Source organism: Conger conger, chromosome 12 (assembly GCF_963514075.1).
Source record: "Conger conger chromosome 12, fConCon1.1, whole genome shotgun sequence".
Classification (NCBI taxonomy): domain Eukaryota; kingdom Metazoa; phylum Chordata; class Actinopteri; order Anguilliformes; family Congridae; genus Conger; species Conger conger.
In genome coordinates this window covers 4,519,308-4,538,307 of record NC_083771.1, presented here as the reverse complement: position 1 = coordinate 4,538,307, position 19,000 = coordinate 4,519,308, and the positions used below count along the sequence as shown (strand labels likewise).

Sequence of the window (19,000 nt, the reverse complement as noted above, 5' to 3'; positions counted from 1 at the left end):
AGTTGGGTTCTTTAGTATGCAATTGAAAGAGCCAAAATATGTTTTTTTTTCTTCAATTAAAAAGATATTTCAGGTGACCCCATTTGGGGAACCCCTGCCCGAGCAAGTATTTTGCCGTTTCCACCTTTACAAATACTACCTGTACATACCTCAACTCTCAATCCTCACTAAGAACAAGTGACAGAATTAGTTTTTTGTTAAATGAGTCATTTTACATAATTGCTTTTGAATTCACTGGAATAATCAGTTTCCAACTGTCTTTCCACACATATTCCCATTATTTTGTGCGACATATGTCCAGTTTCTTAATTTGGCTTTGGCCACCACAACCAAAATGAGTGAAACAGGCTGGGGAATATTTGCTGAGACCAGAACATAATCCGTTTCTGTCAAAGCTCCTATGGGGAAGTATAACTGCTGTAGTCCTCTCAGCCATGAATGTTACCCGACTGTCTTTCAGAGTTCACTGAAACATTTATTGAAACAGATCATTCTGAAAACCAGACCCAAGTGTATTCAGCAATATATTACAAGTGAACTGAGCTCTGACATGATGGTAGTATTCACAATCATCCATGAAACAACTTTGTAAATCCTGTCAAGTATATGATTATATAAACCTTAAGATTACCTGCTGCTGCTTCCTCTCGTTCCTGACCAGACATCTTTTCTAAATGTTTAAACCAATATTTTACATGACAAAGGATTCCTTGGACTAGATTTTTGTCTACTGTACATACCCATACCTGTAGTATTTCTGTGTAGAGTTCAAATGTAATGTTTGGGATGAACTCAAGTGCACAAACATTTCATAAATCTGTGTTTTATGCATACATTTTCTCTGAAAATGAATGTTCAGCCCAATGTACTTGGATTATACAGTAGCCAGATAAATATAGCTGCATTTTTTTCAAAACAACAAAAGTTATCCTTGTTCCCTAAAACTGAAATAAAATGGACCTGCAGAGTTCAAAACTGATTGAGTGGATGTGTCACTACATTTTATATTTAAGTAAATGGTGTATACAAGGAAACTTCACAAACAACTTTCCATATCAAATTGAAAAACACAAAAACATTCAGATTATCTAAGGGTGTATAGTTAATAAAAATAAATTAAATGAATAACTTCTATGTCAAAACATATTAACAACTCTGAATAAGAAAAATAGACAAGTAGACAGGATACTTTTCACCTCCATAAAATAATCACAATGATGGTTAGTACCTGATTTATCCACAAAAAAGCAGATTCTTTTTGAATGAGCAAAAACCATTTAACCATTTCATTTTCATATTTCTAGATTACATCTATTATACATAGGTATATACAATTCCCACAGTATAAAGGGATACAGAACAGATTCTTCTAGAAGGGAAGAATAAATAATGTTTTGAGGAAACACATTGTGAATTTGCTGAGAGAAAAACTCCTTGTGTTCTTTGTAGTGTTTATATCCCATGACCTTACTATTAGAAATAAGTCCTTCCAGATCCTGATGAGGTATGTTTGAAACCCAAGCCTGTGAACTAGCAGAGGTGAAATGTCACTACCTGTGCACAAACTGTCAAGAGTAAGTAGGTTACAGACAAGGCGGGGATTGACGTCGAGTCTGAAGAAGTCTGGACGTGATTGGACCTTCCGTGACCTCGGTCATGGGGCTGGACTGTGATGTAACCGTTTAGGATGCGGACGAGAGGCGGGGGTGGCGGTTGTGCCGTCGTGCTGAAAGACAAAATGAACCCTGTATCAGACCGAACACTGATTAAGCTGGACTGCTGCATCTGGAGCCTATAAAAATGGCAACCATGCATCTGGCGTGAGCACGATTCCTCTACCTAAAACAGGAGATTAGAGAACACAAACACACTGTGCTCTGTTGACAGACGTATTTCTTAAGGGGCCTAACGTATCACTATCACATATCGGTCATATATTTTTAAAGCCGGAATTACAACCCACACTTGTGTCCTACGCTGCCGGCAGACCTTTATCTTGGGAAGGCTGGGGTTTTTCTGACGTTTTCTCCACGTAGGCTGAAATATCACACCGACATGAGACATGCAGAACCTGTGTGGCTTCCCTTTCACCCTTCCATGCCAACCTGCTACTGCGAGGAGATCCCTGACCCATGTTCCGCGCAGCTAGCTGGCAGCTGATCCCCTCCTAATTGAACAGCTATCTACTACAGAGATCTGAAATGAGCATGTAATGGTAATAAGGTATGTGGAAATGTCACCACAGAACTCGGCGTTGATTTTATGGTGTGTCTGGAAATCATTAGATTCAGTCAGATGTGCCAGAAGTGTCTGTACACAGTCTTGCGAACTTGTAAAGCACGCAGAACTTGGATGTAGCAAATGCCCCATGAAACCTCTTAAACCACTTTGAAAGAAAGGAGTGAAAAATAATGGAAATAATAAAGCATTCAAGCAAAGCGACACCTTTTAATACGCCCACAGTCATTCTCGTTGAGGTTTAACTAAGATATAGGAGTAAGTAGCGGGGGACCTGGTGAGGCAGAAGGAATTTGACAGTAGGCTTAAGCGCTAAAAAAACTTGGAGGAGGATGGCAGAGAAATCCAGGCGTGTAGGCCTCTGTCCGTTCAGCAAGCGTGAAGAGAACTGCCATGAAATCGTCTCAGCCGGGCCGTCTGGTGTCTGCCCTGCCAAACTGTGGCAGCAGTGACTGCAGCTTGAACAAATGGACAGGTTCTTCTGCAGCCTTTGGTTGAGCAGGAGTTTAATCCCACTCTTTAACTCCGGCTCCACCTACACGCACAGAAGCTGTTTATCCAATTAATTTGACGTGCAACTGAATGTTTTTTTTTTTTTTTTAAAGAAATCAAATGGACTTTTGTGAGTAGAAAGAGGCATTTGTGGAACGGAGTGTATGGATGGGCATCGGGCCTAGTGGTACGTCCGACCTTGGCCTGGAACTGGTGTGCGCATATTTAATCGGCGTGAAATCCAGTGGGTCATGCTCATTGCCAGCATGTGCCTTTCATTAATAATATTTACTTTTCACTGATTGCGCTTGGCTGCCATGCTTGGACATGGCCCTATCTTGTGCTTTGGGAGTGAATTCAGCGGTTATTCATTTGTTTGCCTGCTCGAGCGGCAAGCCTGTTTATTTTTGTTAGAGCTATCACGGTCCTCTGCCAATGAAGTAAAGATCATGGGGTGTGATCAGGTATGACATTCGTCAGGATGTGGCTCCACATAAGGGCTACTAGAAAAAATGCACTTTATCCTTTCAATCTGGAAGGAATTCCAATCCACATTTTAACAGATATTGGCAAGAACACGATAAGAAGGTGAAAGAACCATAGCCATATAAATGTTTTTTTTATGATGCACTAACAAACTAATACCTAAATTAGAAGTTTCTTTTGAGCTCTGATTTATAATATTACTCTATCTTGGTAAAATAAATGAAGGAAAATGGCCGATTCTGGCATCCGGCAAGAGTGGACAAGCCCTGAACTTTCAGTAAAAAAAAAAAAAAAAAAGCCATTCGAATAAATTGTTTCAGTACTTCAAATTGTAAATGTCATTTCCCTTCCTCCATCTGTGTCAACAGTATTCCTGAACCAGATGGTGTTCAAAGCAACTGCCTGTTTCAACCACCTCAATACAACTATTATGACTGTGTACATCGACAACTAAGAGGATCTCTTAAATGAAAACAACTGTAGATATTATCAGACATTTTATTCCGTTCCAGACAGTCAAGTCTGATGCAGAGCAGAACAAGAAAATGTGTTGTCAATGAAAGTTCTGTTCAAAAAGAAATGACTTTATTAAATGTTTAAAGGTGCTCTAAAGTGGTCCATAGTTTGACTGGTAACTGCATTTAAAAGTGTGTGTTAACTTATGAATTGAGAGGTAATAAACTGCTTTTGGCCCTATCTTTGACTCACTGTGTGAAATGGAATGAAGAACTCTTTCAGGCTCATTTAATTTAACACAGTTAAAGAAATGATGAATGGGGCCTTTAATTTGAGATGGGATCAAAAATTCCAAATGGTTCCCTGAAAAATCTATCTGCATAGACGGAGACATCACCTTAGAATTTCTTCACAGTAACAGTACTTCAAATACGTTTATTTTTTGGGAATGTAAAAAGTCATGATAGTTTTTTTATCTTTCAAGTCTGTATGGAGTCTGTCAAGTGCAAATATACAGATGTTCTTGATGGAGGAAACACATTCAGAAGACAGGATCCAACAACAACAAGAAGGTTCAGAGATGGAAATTGGAATGTTCTATAAAAAAAAAAGATTGTTGGAATCCAATGAGGTTTTGGAAAACTGCTATTTAGGGTTTCACTGGGATCATTTATTTTCCCTAACCTGGTGTCTTTCAGATTCCTAACACTAAACCAACAAGGAGTTTTTTTCCTGAAAAAACTGTATGGAAATTCAATTAAGAAATTAACAGAATAAGAAGAAACTAGAATGGAGAGATACTGGGATATTGGAGAGACCAATAACACAAAGATACAGCAAATCATCTCTACCGTCTAACCTTCAGATACGCTTGAGTATTAGTGCTAGATGACCAACTCGTCCAACTCTGTACTAAACCTGATGGGGTCTATAGATGGGTGCTCCAGCCTGGTAAATGGTTGGCATTTATATAGCGCCTTTATCCAAAGCGCTGTACAATTGATGCTTCTCATTCACCCATTCATACACACCCTCACACACCAATGACGATTGGCTGACATGCAAGGCACCAACCAGCTCGTCAGTAGCATTTAGGGGCTAGGTGTCTCGCTCAGGGACACTTCGACAATGTCGCCCCCGAAAAGCCCCACTGAAATGCCGGATGTGTTCCGAGACGCAAAGCCCCGCTGAAATGCCCGATGTGTTCCGAGACGCAAAGCCCCGCTGAAATGCCCGATGTGTTCCGAGACGCAAAGCCCCGCTGAAATGCCCGATGTGTTCCGAGACGCAAAGCCCCGCTGAAATGCCCGATGTGTTCCGAGACGCAAAGCCCCGCTGAAATGCCCGATGTGTTCCGAGACGCAAAGCCCCGCTGAAATGCCCGATGTGTTCCGAGACGCAAAGCCCCGCTGAAATGCCCGATGTGTTCCGAGACGCAAAGCCCCGCTGAAATGCCCGATGTGTTCCGAGACGCAAAGCCCCGCTGAAATGCCCGATGTGTTCCGAGACGCAAAGCCCCGCTGAAATGCCCGATGTGTTCCGAGACGCAAAGCCCCGCTGAAATGCCCGATGTGTTCCGAGACGCGTCACAAGCCGTTCTCACCTGTCCTCCATGCGGACCCACAGGTCGTTGAACTGCCTCATGCGCTGTTTACGCTGCTTATTGCGCCTCTTCTTCTTCAGCCTGCGGTCCGCCTTCTCCAGCAGGTCCAGGCTGTCGGGCAGCAGAATGTGCGGCAGCAGCTCCTCCTCCAGGGGGCGCTGTTGGTGCTCGTGCAGGAAGGGCTCCAGGTCCTGACCAGGAGAGTAAGTCCTGTGCAGCGGGAAGGTGGGGGATTTCGGCCTGCCACTGGAATGCAAAACAGGATCGTGTGTTAGTTTATGTTTTTGTGTTTGTCTCTTAGCAGCATCCTAGCAATCCGCTTTTGTAAATAATTTTTGGGTGGGTGGGTGAGAACTCCCAACCAAACATTATGAACGCTGGAAATTAGCCTGTTGTAGCTGCCTGTAGGCAATAGCTTCTTTCTTAATTTACAGCTGCAAAACAGGATAATATTCATGTAGTTTGTGTTTAAAAGAGGTGCTGAGAGAGGTTTTTCAGAAACATCTGTTGCGTCTGTTTCGAGAACAAAGTCACATTGATCAAAGTTGCATTGCGTTGCCATATCTTAGAATGTACAGACCTTGGATTTGTGATTCTCTTGCCCACGAGGTAGCATTCTTAAACAATAAAACAAAAGACCAACTGTCCTCACCTCTACAACAGATGGGGAAGTTCATTACTGGCTTTCTCAACAACAGAATCGCAAGTGTTTGATTTTAAAATACAGCAGGGGTGACAGAATCTATTGAGGTTTGTGCTGTGGCTAAAAAAGTGACCTCATTGTATAAACACCAACCCTGACAAAGTCTTATGTGATGAATGTTTATTTTTGTTTTAGAATTTCCAACATCCACATCAAAATGGACACATTATGTGATTAGTGAATTACAAGCCTTTTCTGGAAGTAAATATTCGACTGCTGCCACACTTCGTGCCGATTGCATTAGGAGCTATTAACAGTGATTCAATTTTACAAAAAGGTGGATGTGTATTCGTCTTTGATGATGAAGGTATGCTGCAGTCAAAGCAAAATAAAAGGCTAATTATTTGTGGTTTTTTCGATTATTTGCAGATAACACATTTTTCACAACAAACTGAGCAGAACTGGACATCTGTTTTTGGTCTGTGGTGAAATTACACAAACTAGGGGTGCACTTACTTGGAAAATGATTTCCATTTGAAATCCAGTCAGTGAAACAGAGACAAAAATAAATAAATACTACATAGGCCTCAGGCAGAGGGTGCACTACCAAACTCTGCGGCATAAGTAACCCTACACCTACTTAAGTGATAAAATATGGTCTGCCAGGTTTTAAGAACAAACCATAATATGTAACAAATCTGTGGTAAAGTAAGATATTTTTACATTTAGTTCTGTCTTTTTTCACTCAAGGTAGCATAGTAGGGAATGGAATCCACTAACATTAAAGGTGAAGTTAAAAATACAAACGATCATTAAAAAGAAAAAGAAAAAAAAAGCCCGTTTTAAATTTTGAAGCCTCCTCTCAAAATATTGAGCTGCAAAGATATAGTAAACTTTTTTTAAAGGTTAAGTGCAGGACCACACAAGACCACCGCACTACTGCAAACCAAAACATGAAAGAACTGCTTGTGGCCTAAACATGTTTATCTCTTTTAGGCATTTCTAAGGCAAATGAATATGGTAGTTATGTAGGTGTGTGAAAAGGGACGGACAACATAAAACGGACACTCACAAGAAACATTTGACACGCTTGCAAACTACAAGAAACATTTTTCTTTTTTCTGCTATGGATATTTTATTCTGTTTATCATCTTCCAGCCAAAACAAAATTTGCCAAGCTTTCCAAACTCTGTCACGGCGCATGACTTCTGGGGTTATCGCTGAGCTTGACCTGCTTACTTTTCCCTCATGTTTTACCAAACATTGACACCTCCAGTTTACAAGTGCCAAGGCCAGGAAACGACGTCTCTGGGACATGGTCTGGGCTGGGGTGAAGGGTAGTGACAGAACAGCGAGGGTGCGTGGGTTTATTATTACCTGCTAATGGGCTTCCCTGCCGGGGTGTGCTCCACTTGGTACCCGTGACTGCGTAGCACATCAATCACCGTGTTGTTGCCCAGGAAGTGACCTGCAATGTAAACAGTTCGCCTTTCAGTTTCCCTGTGTAGCAGTGGAGCCCAGAGGTGTCAAGTCAGTAACACAGGGCAGAGGGGCAAAGCGCTATAACAGCGGAATAAGGCCACAGGATTGAGTGGGGCACTGTGTGAGAACGACACATTACAATGCACGCCTGTACAGCCAGTAAGTAAGGCAGGTTGAATATTAACAGCCTTCATCTTTGGTTTTAGACTTGCTTTTTGAAACTGTGTAACCCCACCAGTCCCAACTCACAAAAGGCTGGCTGTGAACACTGTCACCAACTGGACACCCGTAATTTATCATAAATATTCCAGTTCTCAACATTTAAAGGGCATTTCAGATTATTTTGCGAGAAAGAAAAAAAAAAGAATTTCGTTGAATTTGGAGTATTGAACACGCTGTACTTATAAGCTGGTTCTGCGAGACCAAATGACTTGGTGCCTTGTGTTTTCACCAAATACATTTTTTTCTGGATTTCATGTCATGACTTCTTCCAGAAGGTTAAGGGCTCCTGTGATCTGGAAAAGAGATTTTTTTTCTTTCCGCTTGTCCCTTTGCGTGAAACCTTTGCTCCTGCTCAGTTAGGTGAAACCTTTGCTCTCGCTCAGTTAGGTGAAACCAGCCTTTGACAAAGCTCAGGTAGCCATGGCAGGAGTCTCCCGTCCCCTCCGCACAATCACAAAAGAAAGGGGAATCCATTGTGTCCAACAGCTCAGCCACGGACCCTAACGATGTGTAAACAAAGGCCGGCCTTTAATCTGGCCCTAATGGAGACCCAGAACCACTCATGCTAGATAACGTCCAGATAGCGAGGATTTCTCTCCAAAGATGGCCTCAGGTGTGGTCTGTCTGAGGGGCTGCATTGGGTTCTATTTAATCTCACAGCAGCATAATACAAAAAAAAAATAAAAAAAAATAAAAAAATAAAACTCCTGAAATTAATTCCATTTTTCCAAACCGTATAGCTTACATTTAATTCTGCTATGTAGGAGGCTTAATTTTCATTTTTCAGATAGAACCCCATAACAATAGCTATCAACAATCTGTTACCACCACAAAGCACATTTAAGTGAACATTTAAATCAATAGGTCTGAAATAATAGTAATTTAATGAAAGCCTGCCATCTAAATTTCAATGCAAGTCACAAAGCGCATAGCTTACTGAGCTGGCTTTCATCAGCAAAGGTTCAGTGAGCAGTGTACGAAGATATAGCTGATTCGGCTCATGCACAAAATCATCTTCCCGCTTTGCAGCATACAATATGCTGCTACAACCAAATATAGACTCGTCAAGGCGAACAGAAAATGACTACACCGTTCAACTCAGGGTGCAAGATAAATAACCAGTAGAGGTGCACAAGTCCGCTGTTCCATAACTGCAATGCAACTGGAGTGGCAAGGCAACTCAAACGCAGATGGGCTGGTGTCTCTGGCCATGCCCACCGAGTGACTTGGCTAGCGGTCTTTTAAGCTAAACTCAACACTGCGGCAAAGTCAAATACCAGCTCGTACATGGAAGTTCACATTGAAGCACAACACAATAACACGCATTGTTGAGGTCAAACAGATGTTTTTTATTCAACCTACATTCAAACAGATCCCGCAGAGTACTTGGTTGTCTCTCAAGTAAGGATGGAGTTTGACTCAAAGTCGGACACATGAAAGGATATGACATCCATCCTGCGCTGATGTAAATTGTACTGCACTTTACTTGTCCGGAGGAATAACTGGTCTTGGCTATTTGGGGGCCATTGCCTGGGCGTGTGGAGGCCCTTGACAGATTAAATGAGCATTTCCATAAACCGATTTAAAATAGCTGTGGGCCTGTTTTTATTGTTCCTCTATGGGTCTCTAGTGCAGAGTAAACATAAATGTTCTCTCTTATACGAGTAACTGGATGTAAATGTTCTCCAATAAAAATGTATTAGTGGTGATTTAGGTGAGAAGCCAGTCTATAAGCAACACCGAATGAGTATTTATGTCAGAGTCAAATTCAACCTCCCAAATTGTCATTTAGTTTAAGTCACTTGGACATGATCAGGAAGTAAATGTATGCTATTTTTTTAATTTAAAGCAAATCCCATTTTGTGGGGAAATAAAAACAGGAAACATATTCAATCAAACCTGTCAATAATATGCAGACTAAAGACAACCCAACATACTACTGATGCATTGTTATATCAGCCTCACTCATCAGTACCTCCAGCCAAACCAAGGCCACATAAGCCTGAAAGCCCACTCAAAGGAAGTCAAATTAGACTCAACAACCAATTCACTGGAACACTAACTCTCCGCCTTAAGCGGAAATTTGAGTATCAAAATAAATGGACGCCACTGATGAATGTAAGAATGACTTGGCGAAAGAATAGGTGAATGGCGTTAGCGGCTAAATCGTATCTGACAGGAGGGAGAATGCAGATGTAGCCTTTGGCAGTCCCACATTCCAGACCTTTCCGGATACACCGACATGCGCATGATGGTTCTGGTTGCAAACGGTAGCCTGTTGAACCCGTCCGTTGTGCTAACCTGTGGGGTAAGGCTGGGGCCTGGTGTCTGGAGACAGAAAACCGGCTCCTGAATGGGGCTGCTCTACCCCAGGGCAGGGTGATGCCTTTCCTCATTAACACTGAAATGGGAGCCCGGCTATACGTGCTTGTTCAGGCTTGGGTATGCTTAAAGATAGATACACTATCGCAGCCACATCCCTAATGATGTGTGAAGCCCATGTGGGATTAATGTGAGGTATGAGACCTCCCTGTTAGCATGCTTCGCACGTGAGCGTGCAGATCCTTGTAATCCAAGCGATTTTGACATAAACGCTATTTTACCTTATATTATGTTTATCTATGTAGCCTAAAGGCCAACAAAATAAAGACTGATCCATAATTTTTTTCCCCACCAAATCCACTGAAAAATCATTAATAATCATCAAGCCTCAAATGATATTCTAGCTAATCCTTATCCTTTAAAGCATGGATTTAAGGGCCGGATTTAATTTGAACTACAAAGCAGTTTGCCCATACGTTGGAAGACGGATTTAGGCAGCTTTTCTTGTCCTGTGTTTTTGAAACACAACTTAATTGGTAGCTATCTACTGGCCTACTCTTCATATACAGTACTGTACCCGAGCACTGTAACTTCAGAAGGACTGTGATAGGACTGAGTGTTCTGTATCTTTACAGAGATCAAGTGTGCATAATACAGCAATTGTGGAACAAACATGCCATACTGTGTTATTTTGCCATTATGGCTTTATAGGTATATTATAGGTATATGTATATTGTTACTAAGGTAGTGTGTGTGCGGATGTGCATCCACAACATGTTCATCACTTCTTTATTTTCTATACGACTGCCTCCTGTTTTACTGCGTGCATCCATATCAATAGGATCAGTGCTAGAACTCAGGGTATGAAATCATCCATGAGGATGAAAGCAGTGCTGACTTCATGAATCCACGTCGGGTGACAAAGTATCTCCAGCGCTCCTGGACTGAACGTACTATCCTCGCAGGTCCAAGTCTCCGTAAGCAAAGCCAAGGAGTGCTCCATGTGAGCCAAGGAAAGGCCAGCAGTCTCCCAGCAGAAGTGCACTCAGAGGGGGCCCCACAACCAGGCATGCTGCCTTCCAGCCTTCCTGGGCTGTTAGTATGATTAACTGCACCCTTGAGAAATTATTGTCATTACTGATGTTACTCACCTGTGTTCCAGAAAACACCCTCACAGCAGGGGTGGCCGGAGGCCAAATACCGATGGTGTGGCTCTCTCGATCCTCTGATGCGTCTTTTTCGTTAAAATGGAAAACTTGCTCCACCACCAAACCCCCCCCCCCCCCCCCCCCAATCACTGCCCAAGTGCACATCCTTTTATCTCAAATTGCTCTAAGTAGTCAGGCCGATGCAGACAACCTCTGGTTTTGCTGTCTTTTGGAGTCAACCCAAAGATTCCAAAGTGACAGGTAAAAATGTTTTCCTCCACATCTAAAGCTGTCTTCTTAGCATACCTCAGGTGGAATATAAGCTGGGCTGCGCAAATCGCTCAACATTTTCAAGTGCCCCTGACCTGGACCGCATTCTCAATCCGTCCTACAATCGCATGAACACTAGCCAATCGTCCATTAGCAAAAAGTCAACATGGAAGCTTTATCTGTGAGAACAAAAAGAAACAGTCTTCAGTCCTGGAGTCAGGAGCTCAGTGAATGGCTGTACTCATCTGTATCTGCGCTTCCTAAAAGCACAGCTGATATTGTGCCAAAGTGGATACAGTAAGGACACAATTCTATTGGCTCTTACATGCAAAGCACAAGGCTAAAGAGTTTACTACCATGAGATGAGATTCTCAACATAAAGTCTATGACCAAACTATACGGTTTCATTGAAAACTTCCTAATGCTACATAGGAAATGCATCCGCTACATGTATCTGTCAGGACTTAAATACACCAAACTGTATTTCAGTGAGAATGTGAACAATATCATGGATGTGTAAATAAGTGAACATGTGGGCTAATAAAAATGATAAATTACATTACATTACATTACATTAATGGCATTTGGCAGATGCTCTTATCCAGAGCGACGTAGAACAAAGAACAACAATACCAAGCAATACGGTGTTTCCGTGAATGCCTCCCTGACATCTTATTTCAAATACCTAACATTCGTAGATGATGTATATTTTTGCTTTGATTTATATTACTTTCTATTAAAAGTAGCTACAGTTGACCTCCGTACACATTTAGTACCATAACACTGAATACCCATGAACAGAAATATGATATTGCTATATTGACAGCACAAAGTACAAACTATTTTGATTTCCGGGTAAACTGAGATATGAGCTGACAAATTGCGGGATTTTCAAATTATCACTGTTTAGTCTGAGAAAAATGTGGGGTAGGGAGGGGTGCACGAACATGGTTCTTTATTCACCACTAGCAGGACTGAGTAGTTTCAATCTTCACTGGCACTGAGACTGTTTAACATGACGATGACAGAATTGCTGTGCTTGGCATATTGCAATAGCTGCTAGTCTGACAGACTTAGCATGTGAATGCATATTTAGTCAGGGTTAACGTGGTGTTAATGTGCTTTTCTGCTCACGCTGCACCCTTGGTACTGTTTTGGGGAGGTAGAGAATATACCCACAGCAGGAGCGGATTTCCTACACTTGAGGATCACTGTAAGGTACTCGCTAAATACACAGAAGACAACTCGGCCTTATCCCGCAAGGCTGCAGTCTTCGCTCTGCCTTTGGGCTAATGGCTTGGACTGGAGCTCTGTTTACCTGGTCCAGTGATTTTGAGCGCTATGGGTCATTGCAATATTTTAATTGAGCGCCAAGGCTTGTAAAACTGTTCAGCGGTAACTAAAGTACAAATTCATTTCGGTTTGGGGAGAAAAAGAAGCAGTTGTGGATATGCTATTTGCCCGTTTGGGGGTACTACCCAAAGCTGGGTAATAGCCCCAAGCAGTTTCAATAACATTCTGGACCCATATAAATAAATGATATTTCCATATTCTGAGGGAGCTCACTTAGCCCAGCTGTGTGTGTAATATACATCTGTTGCATGGGCTTAATTCCTGACAGCCCATAATTTTTAAGGGCCAGTGGAGCTAAACTTAATGAGACTGGGGGGGTGGGGTAGGGTAGGAGTACTGAGGGTTTTTCATGCACAGCAAGCTACGCACTCAGATTTGCAGATCCTTCACCTATTGTTGAGTTCCTAAAAGGCCAGCCAATATGATGAGCAAACAGGCTCCTGCTCCCAGCCGGAGACACACTCAGTTGTGCAGCAGTGATATGTTTGCTGTAACACCCCGGGCCCTTACCCGCGGCCCTGCCGTCTCTCAGCGTTGCTCACTGAGGGCAACGCGCCTTGTGTCCCCGCGTTCCTGCGGATAATGCAGGGTCAAAATGTCAACAATCACCCCCAGCACTGCGACCATGACAACTGTGGAAACACCGCCCCCCACCAATGCCGAGATGTCCGCACAGACATACACTGAGAGACAAACACACACACACACACTCTGTCTCACATGCACCCTCACACACACACACACACACACACACTTTCTCTCTCACACACACACATACCCCACACACACTCAGACACAAACACACACACACACACACACACTCACTTACACTCATTAAATTACATGACATTACTGGCATTTGGCAGACGCTCTTATCCAGAGCAACGTACAGTTGATTAGACTAAGCAGGAGACAATCCTCCCCTGGAGCAATGCAGGGTTAAGGGCCTTGCTCAAGGGCCCAATGGCTGTGCGGATCTTATTGTGGCTACACCGGGATTAGAACCACCGACCTTGCGTGTCCCAGTCATTTACCTTAACCACCACGCTACAGGCTGCCCTGTACACTCCACACACACACACACACACACACACACACACACACACACACACACACACACACACACACACACACACACACACACACACACACACACACACACACACACACACACACACATGCCCCCCCCCGCCAACCCCCCAACCCTCTCTCACACACACACAAACACTCACACACATACACACACCCCACACACTCTTACATACTCTCTCACACACACTGACGCACACACACCCTCACACACACACACACCACACACACAGACACATACACACACACACTCTCTCACATACACACACACACACACCCCATACACACTCTCACATACTCTCTCTCTCTCTCTCTCTCACACACACACACACACACACACACACCCCACCCTGTCATGTCTGTACGGGGGAAATGGGCTAAAGGTGACCAGGAGCACTTATTCCCTCATAGCAACACTTCACACAGCTGGGGTTATTTACGTTAGGCTCCTTATCTGAAAGCGATAGGGTTCACTTTCAAGGTAGGTCCATAAAGTCTGGAGCCACACAGGCGATTCCTGTGGTCCTAAAATAAAACTCGACCGGGGCAAAGCTGCGATGTGTGTCACTGTATGCTGATTGATGTTGAGGGAGTTGTGCACATTCCAGCAGGTTTCAACTCAAGCCTCAGAAATACGGGTCCCATTGAGTCTCCTCACCCCTGGGTATTGTGTAAACTATGACACGTCTGAAACACGGCCTGCTGTTTCTAATTAAGCTCAGTTCATGGCCAGATTGAAACAAAAGAGAAAATGTGTAAAAAAACAAAACAAAAACAAATGTATTAAGTATTACTTGTCCGTACAAGACAAATATAAGCCGAACCAAACAACCATACATACAAAGGACACATTTCTGAGAAAGTAAGCCATTATACTGCCTGATATAGTGGGGCTATACCAGAGGTTATGTGACTATACCAGGTATATGTATAGTCACGTGTAGATTTCACACAGATGCATACCCAAGAACTGGGAAACTCAGAATTTGATATGGTCTCTTAATTTTTTTTACAGAGCTGTAGGTTTTGAGATATGCATGTTTATAACACACAGCTTGAGGAAAACACATAAACACTACTTTGAAAATGACTGTTTGTGTTTTCTGGACCAGGACACAATGAACAATAATTAGAAGTGAGCGGAATAGGACATATGGTGTAAGAAATATTTCTTATTCATTGGCATACCACCCACATAGACCTCAGAGCAATGTTTGTAAGAGGCAGGCCTCAAGTGTTCCACAGTGCTTTTGCATAAATCAGCACAAAATCGTATTTTGTTGACATACGTCCAAGAGGTCAACAGCAAAGTTTTCCAGCACACTGGACTGGAAATAGAGGGGCACAAAACTGGGTGTTTTTCTGCCATGGACAAGACTCATGAAAATAGTGAACAAAACAAGCTGTCATCTGCAGTGTCACCATTTCTCTAATTCAGGAAAAGGCCGCCTTAAATGTCTTTAATACAGAAGCCTAACTCCCAAACAACTCCCAAAACATCCTCATCTCTATGTCCTTCAGGTTAAAGTAATGATTCATTAATTCTTTAGCAAAACAACTGACCATGTTAGAGACTGAATTCAGTCAGAGTCCCTGACATCATTATTACTACACAACTGCAGACTTTTATTTCTCACAATATTTGTGGTTGTCAAGTAGCGAATTCGGCTGAGGCAATGGTTTTTAACAGAGTAATGCAGCTCATAGTCAATAATTAATTTTACTCTGTGCTTTATAGAGCAGCATACAACTACAATCGCCAAGGGAGGTAACATTTTATTCAGCAGGGATTCGGAGCCTGGCTTCTCAATAGCAGCTCGAAAGGTTAATCAGGTCCCTGAGTTCTCCTTAGGGCAGTTGTTTCAGTACCAGTCTGCACAGCCCAGCTACACAGCGACAAACAACAAGTGGCTGACTGCATACGTTTCACTGGAGACACTGTTACGCACGCACATCTGAGGAAAAGATGTCGTATAGATGTCGTATAGATGGGACAAGCCTGGAATTATAATCGGGTGTTCCAATATCGGGGGGAGTAAACTCATTTAGCAGGGATGAACTTTCTTGGTTTGAGTCATGCTTTTATTGGATGCATTTCAATTTATTTTAAATGCAATGATCCGTAATGTAGTGATCCCCAGAGTAATATTTGGAGTGCCACAAGGCTCTGTGTTTGGGCTTCTGTTTTTCTCCTTATGCTTGTTAACCCTTAGAGATGTTATACAAATAAGTTATGCCAGTATTCTTTACTGAGCTGTTGACATATGCTTTTTTGGCACCATTAAACCAGGTGAGGCCGTTGCAGTTCAAAAACTGTATTTTTTTCGTGAAAAGTTGGCTAGTTAGAAATTATGTTTATTGGTCATAAATGGCCCTGTAACATAACAGTGCTGTTTGTCTATACAATGCATGGTTTTTCAGCAATTTCACCAGCAGTGGTAAAATAATCCTGGTGTAACATTTATGACCCAGACCTCTCTGAGAATGAATACAAATCATTGGGTAAATGGGACCAATGTTTAAATGTATGCACAGCAAGCAACCCGTTTGGCCTTGTCTACCAATGTAATTGTTAAATTGTTCAAAATATCCAGTATTTTTATTTTCTACCTTTACACTTCCCATTATATGCATTGTCGGCATTACATCTGATGCTTTTTTTTGTCATATTTCCCCACTTTTTTCCCCTTTTGCCAGAAAAATAGCAATGACATGTTTTGGATGACACAGTGGTAGCCAGGGACAGATGCAAAAAATCTATTTCCAAATTTTGGAGGACAAACAAAAATGTTGTCATTTTTAATCATTACAGTAAAGGAATGGCATGTACATTGTTTTGCCAAAAGCCATTGAGGACAGTGACGGCATATGAAAAAGACTCTGCTGTCTTTGAGTGCATGGCTTAAACCTTTGATACTGACTGGCCTGCCTTTCCTGGGATTGGCTGGTTTCCTAATTTGACCTGCAGATGACCCTGAGAATAGGATGTGAAGTTTAGGGGGAGGGCTCACTGACGCAGGGCCTAAGTTAACGGGACACTGTAGTTGCAAACCGGCTGATGCCAAAACAAAACCGTGGACTTCCTGTGTGTCCCGTGAAACTGCTCGGAATGTTCAGTGCCTGTTCGGTCCTTTCAGCTGTATTTTCCAGCCTTCAAACTCACCTGAGCATGAAAGTTATTGCTATGGCTCTGTCAACAAAGTATTGTACTGGCAGACTTCTAAAGCTTTCCGTGAGAGAAAAACAGGAAAAAAAACTGAAAAGAATTGACAGCCATCTTTTAAACATTTTTCCAAAGCTTATCCGGGGGTTTGCAGGAGTGACTGGACCCACAGGCGTTGCACAGGACAAGGTATAGTTCTGACTCAAACATGGATGAACAGGACAACCAAAACAATTAATGTAATAAATTCAAACAACCTTTAAATCTGTCGAGCACCTGTAGAGCTTCAGCGCCCTGTGTGAAGCCTGGCACATAACTCTCACATGGAGGTACACCCACCTCTGCTTCACCCACCTCCGCTCCCACACACACACACACACACACACACACACACACACTCACATTGTCCAGTTTAATCAAATATTGTATGTACTTCTCATTTTTGAAAAATGAATTCATGTGAGAAAGTCCAGATTAACTTTGAATCAACATGTGGTTGACGCCTGAAGTACGTGTATGTGAAACCGCTGGATTATGAGACGATTACACACAGCTAATGCAGCCAATCCCTGGACCTTATAAAACAAGGGGCCTGAAGGCATTAACTGAACATTTGCTCTACTAAAGCACAAATACACTGCTATTAAGAACCACAATGTTTGGCAAAGATATGTTATTCCTCTGAATTACGTTCCGCATACATGCAGTCCTGTAGCAAAACAAAGCCATGAGCCAAATAAAACCTTCACAAGGTTTTATAGAATAATAATACGTACTTGTTAATACCATTTAATGAGGTTTCAAATCCAAGATTTGATTCTTTAAGTAATGGGAAATTTCAGGAGTCAATGAGCTGTTTAACTGTCAGTTTGAATTAGGCAGATTCACACAAAAAGGTGCAATTAAAAAAGATTAAGCCGAGGCTGTAAAACTACATCAGAGTCAAACACTGAATATTATATTCATGAATGATGCATATGATTTCACAACTATGGAGGTCATTTCATCTAGATTAGAAACATACAATTATTTGACCAGTCTGCCCAAATTCAGGGCATCTGCTTTGCTAACAAACAAATGCTCTGTTGCTTCTAATGAACAAAACGTGTATGGGTGGGGCTCCAATCTGACATAGCAGGTCCAGACAACTCCACCAATAACCTATAACATGATGGCTTGATAATACTCGCAAGATCCAATAAGAGTGCAGGATTTTTTGCGGAAATCTGTAACTTTATTTTCCAGATTCCAGACTGCATTGGGACAAAACTATAATAAACCTAAACAAAACAAAAATGTATTGTTTTTTCTTGATATGATAACTTCATATTTGGGAGGTCGTAAAGCAGTCCAGCATTGAGAATTGTGCTGAAGGCCGGTTTTAAATAAATACAGTTGAACCTGGAGTATGCAAATGATTCGGAAATAAAGACACACCTATTCTAAGGAAATAACCTTAATATATCAATTGAAATTTACATACCGTAAATTACTTGAGTTTTAAATGTGGAACTTGGTTGGGTGACTCGGTTTAAAGGCGTAATTGCACATGCTAATTCTGGGTTCATACCAGTTTGTTTGACCGGTCAGTCATTAATGATGTTGTGAGATCTAAATGTTTGGAGGCTCTACCATATTATTCTACTGATTATTAGATCTTCAAAATAGGAATTGTGAAGATTTTTTGTAAAAAATCTCAAAACACAATGATGCCAGAAAAGACTTAAAATAGAAATATAACTATTTAATTAAAAATGGTCAGTTGAACAGTTAGAATATGAACACTTCAGATGAATATCTGACTTTATGTATTTTGGACACTGATACTGGAATAAAAATATTCACAGCGTGAGTAATAAATACACCACGCTGTTTTATGCGTTACATATTTTATATATACTGTACTGAATATATATTTAAACCTCTGACAATCTGTAGCTAGGGACATTTTAACCAATTTTATGTTTGCATTTAACATTTGTTTAATTTGTGATTCTTGTAGTCTTGCCCGGCTAAAATAACTCACAATGCCT

General features: G+C 41.8%; 1 protein-coding gene across 2 annotated transcripts in view; it reads right to left on the bottom strand.

Moving 5' to 3' along the window:
* Positions 1 to 603: 603 nt before the first annotated feature.
* Positions 604 to 19,000, bottom strand: part of trabd2a (TraB domain containing 2A) — a 55,093-nt gene continuing 36,696 nt past the window's right edge. Inside the window, exons 5-7 of one of the 2 annotated variants that reach the window (XM_061215676.1) lie at positions 7,296 to 7,386; positions 5,276 to 5,521; positions 604 to 1,726 (exon numbers count right to left, since the gene is read on the bottom strand). In XM_061215676.1, coding sequence (XP_061071660.1) covers positions 1,531 to 1,726; positions 5,276 to 5,521; positions 7,296 to 7,386 — 533 coding nt within the window. In that variant the 3' untranslated portion in view covers positions 604 to 1,530. The remainder of the gene's footprint in view (positions 1,727 to 5,275; positions 5,522 to 7,295; positions 7,387 to 19,000) is intronic. The other variant, XM_061215677.1, reaches the window with a different exon arrangement.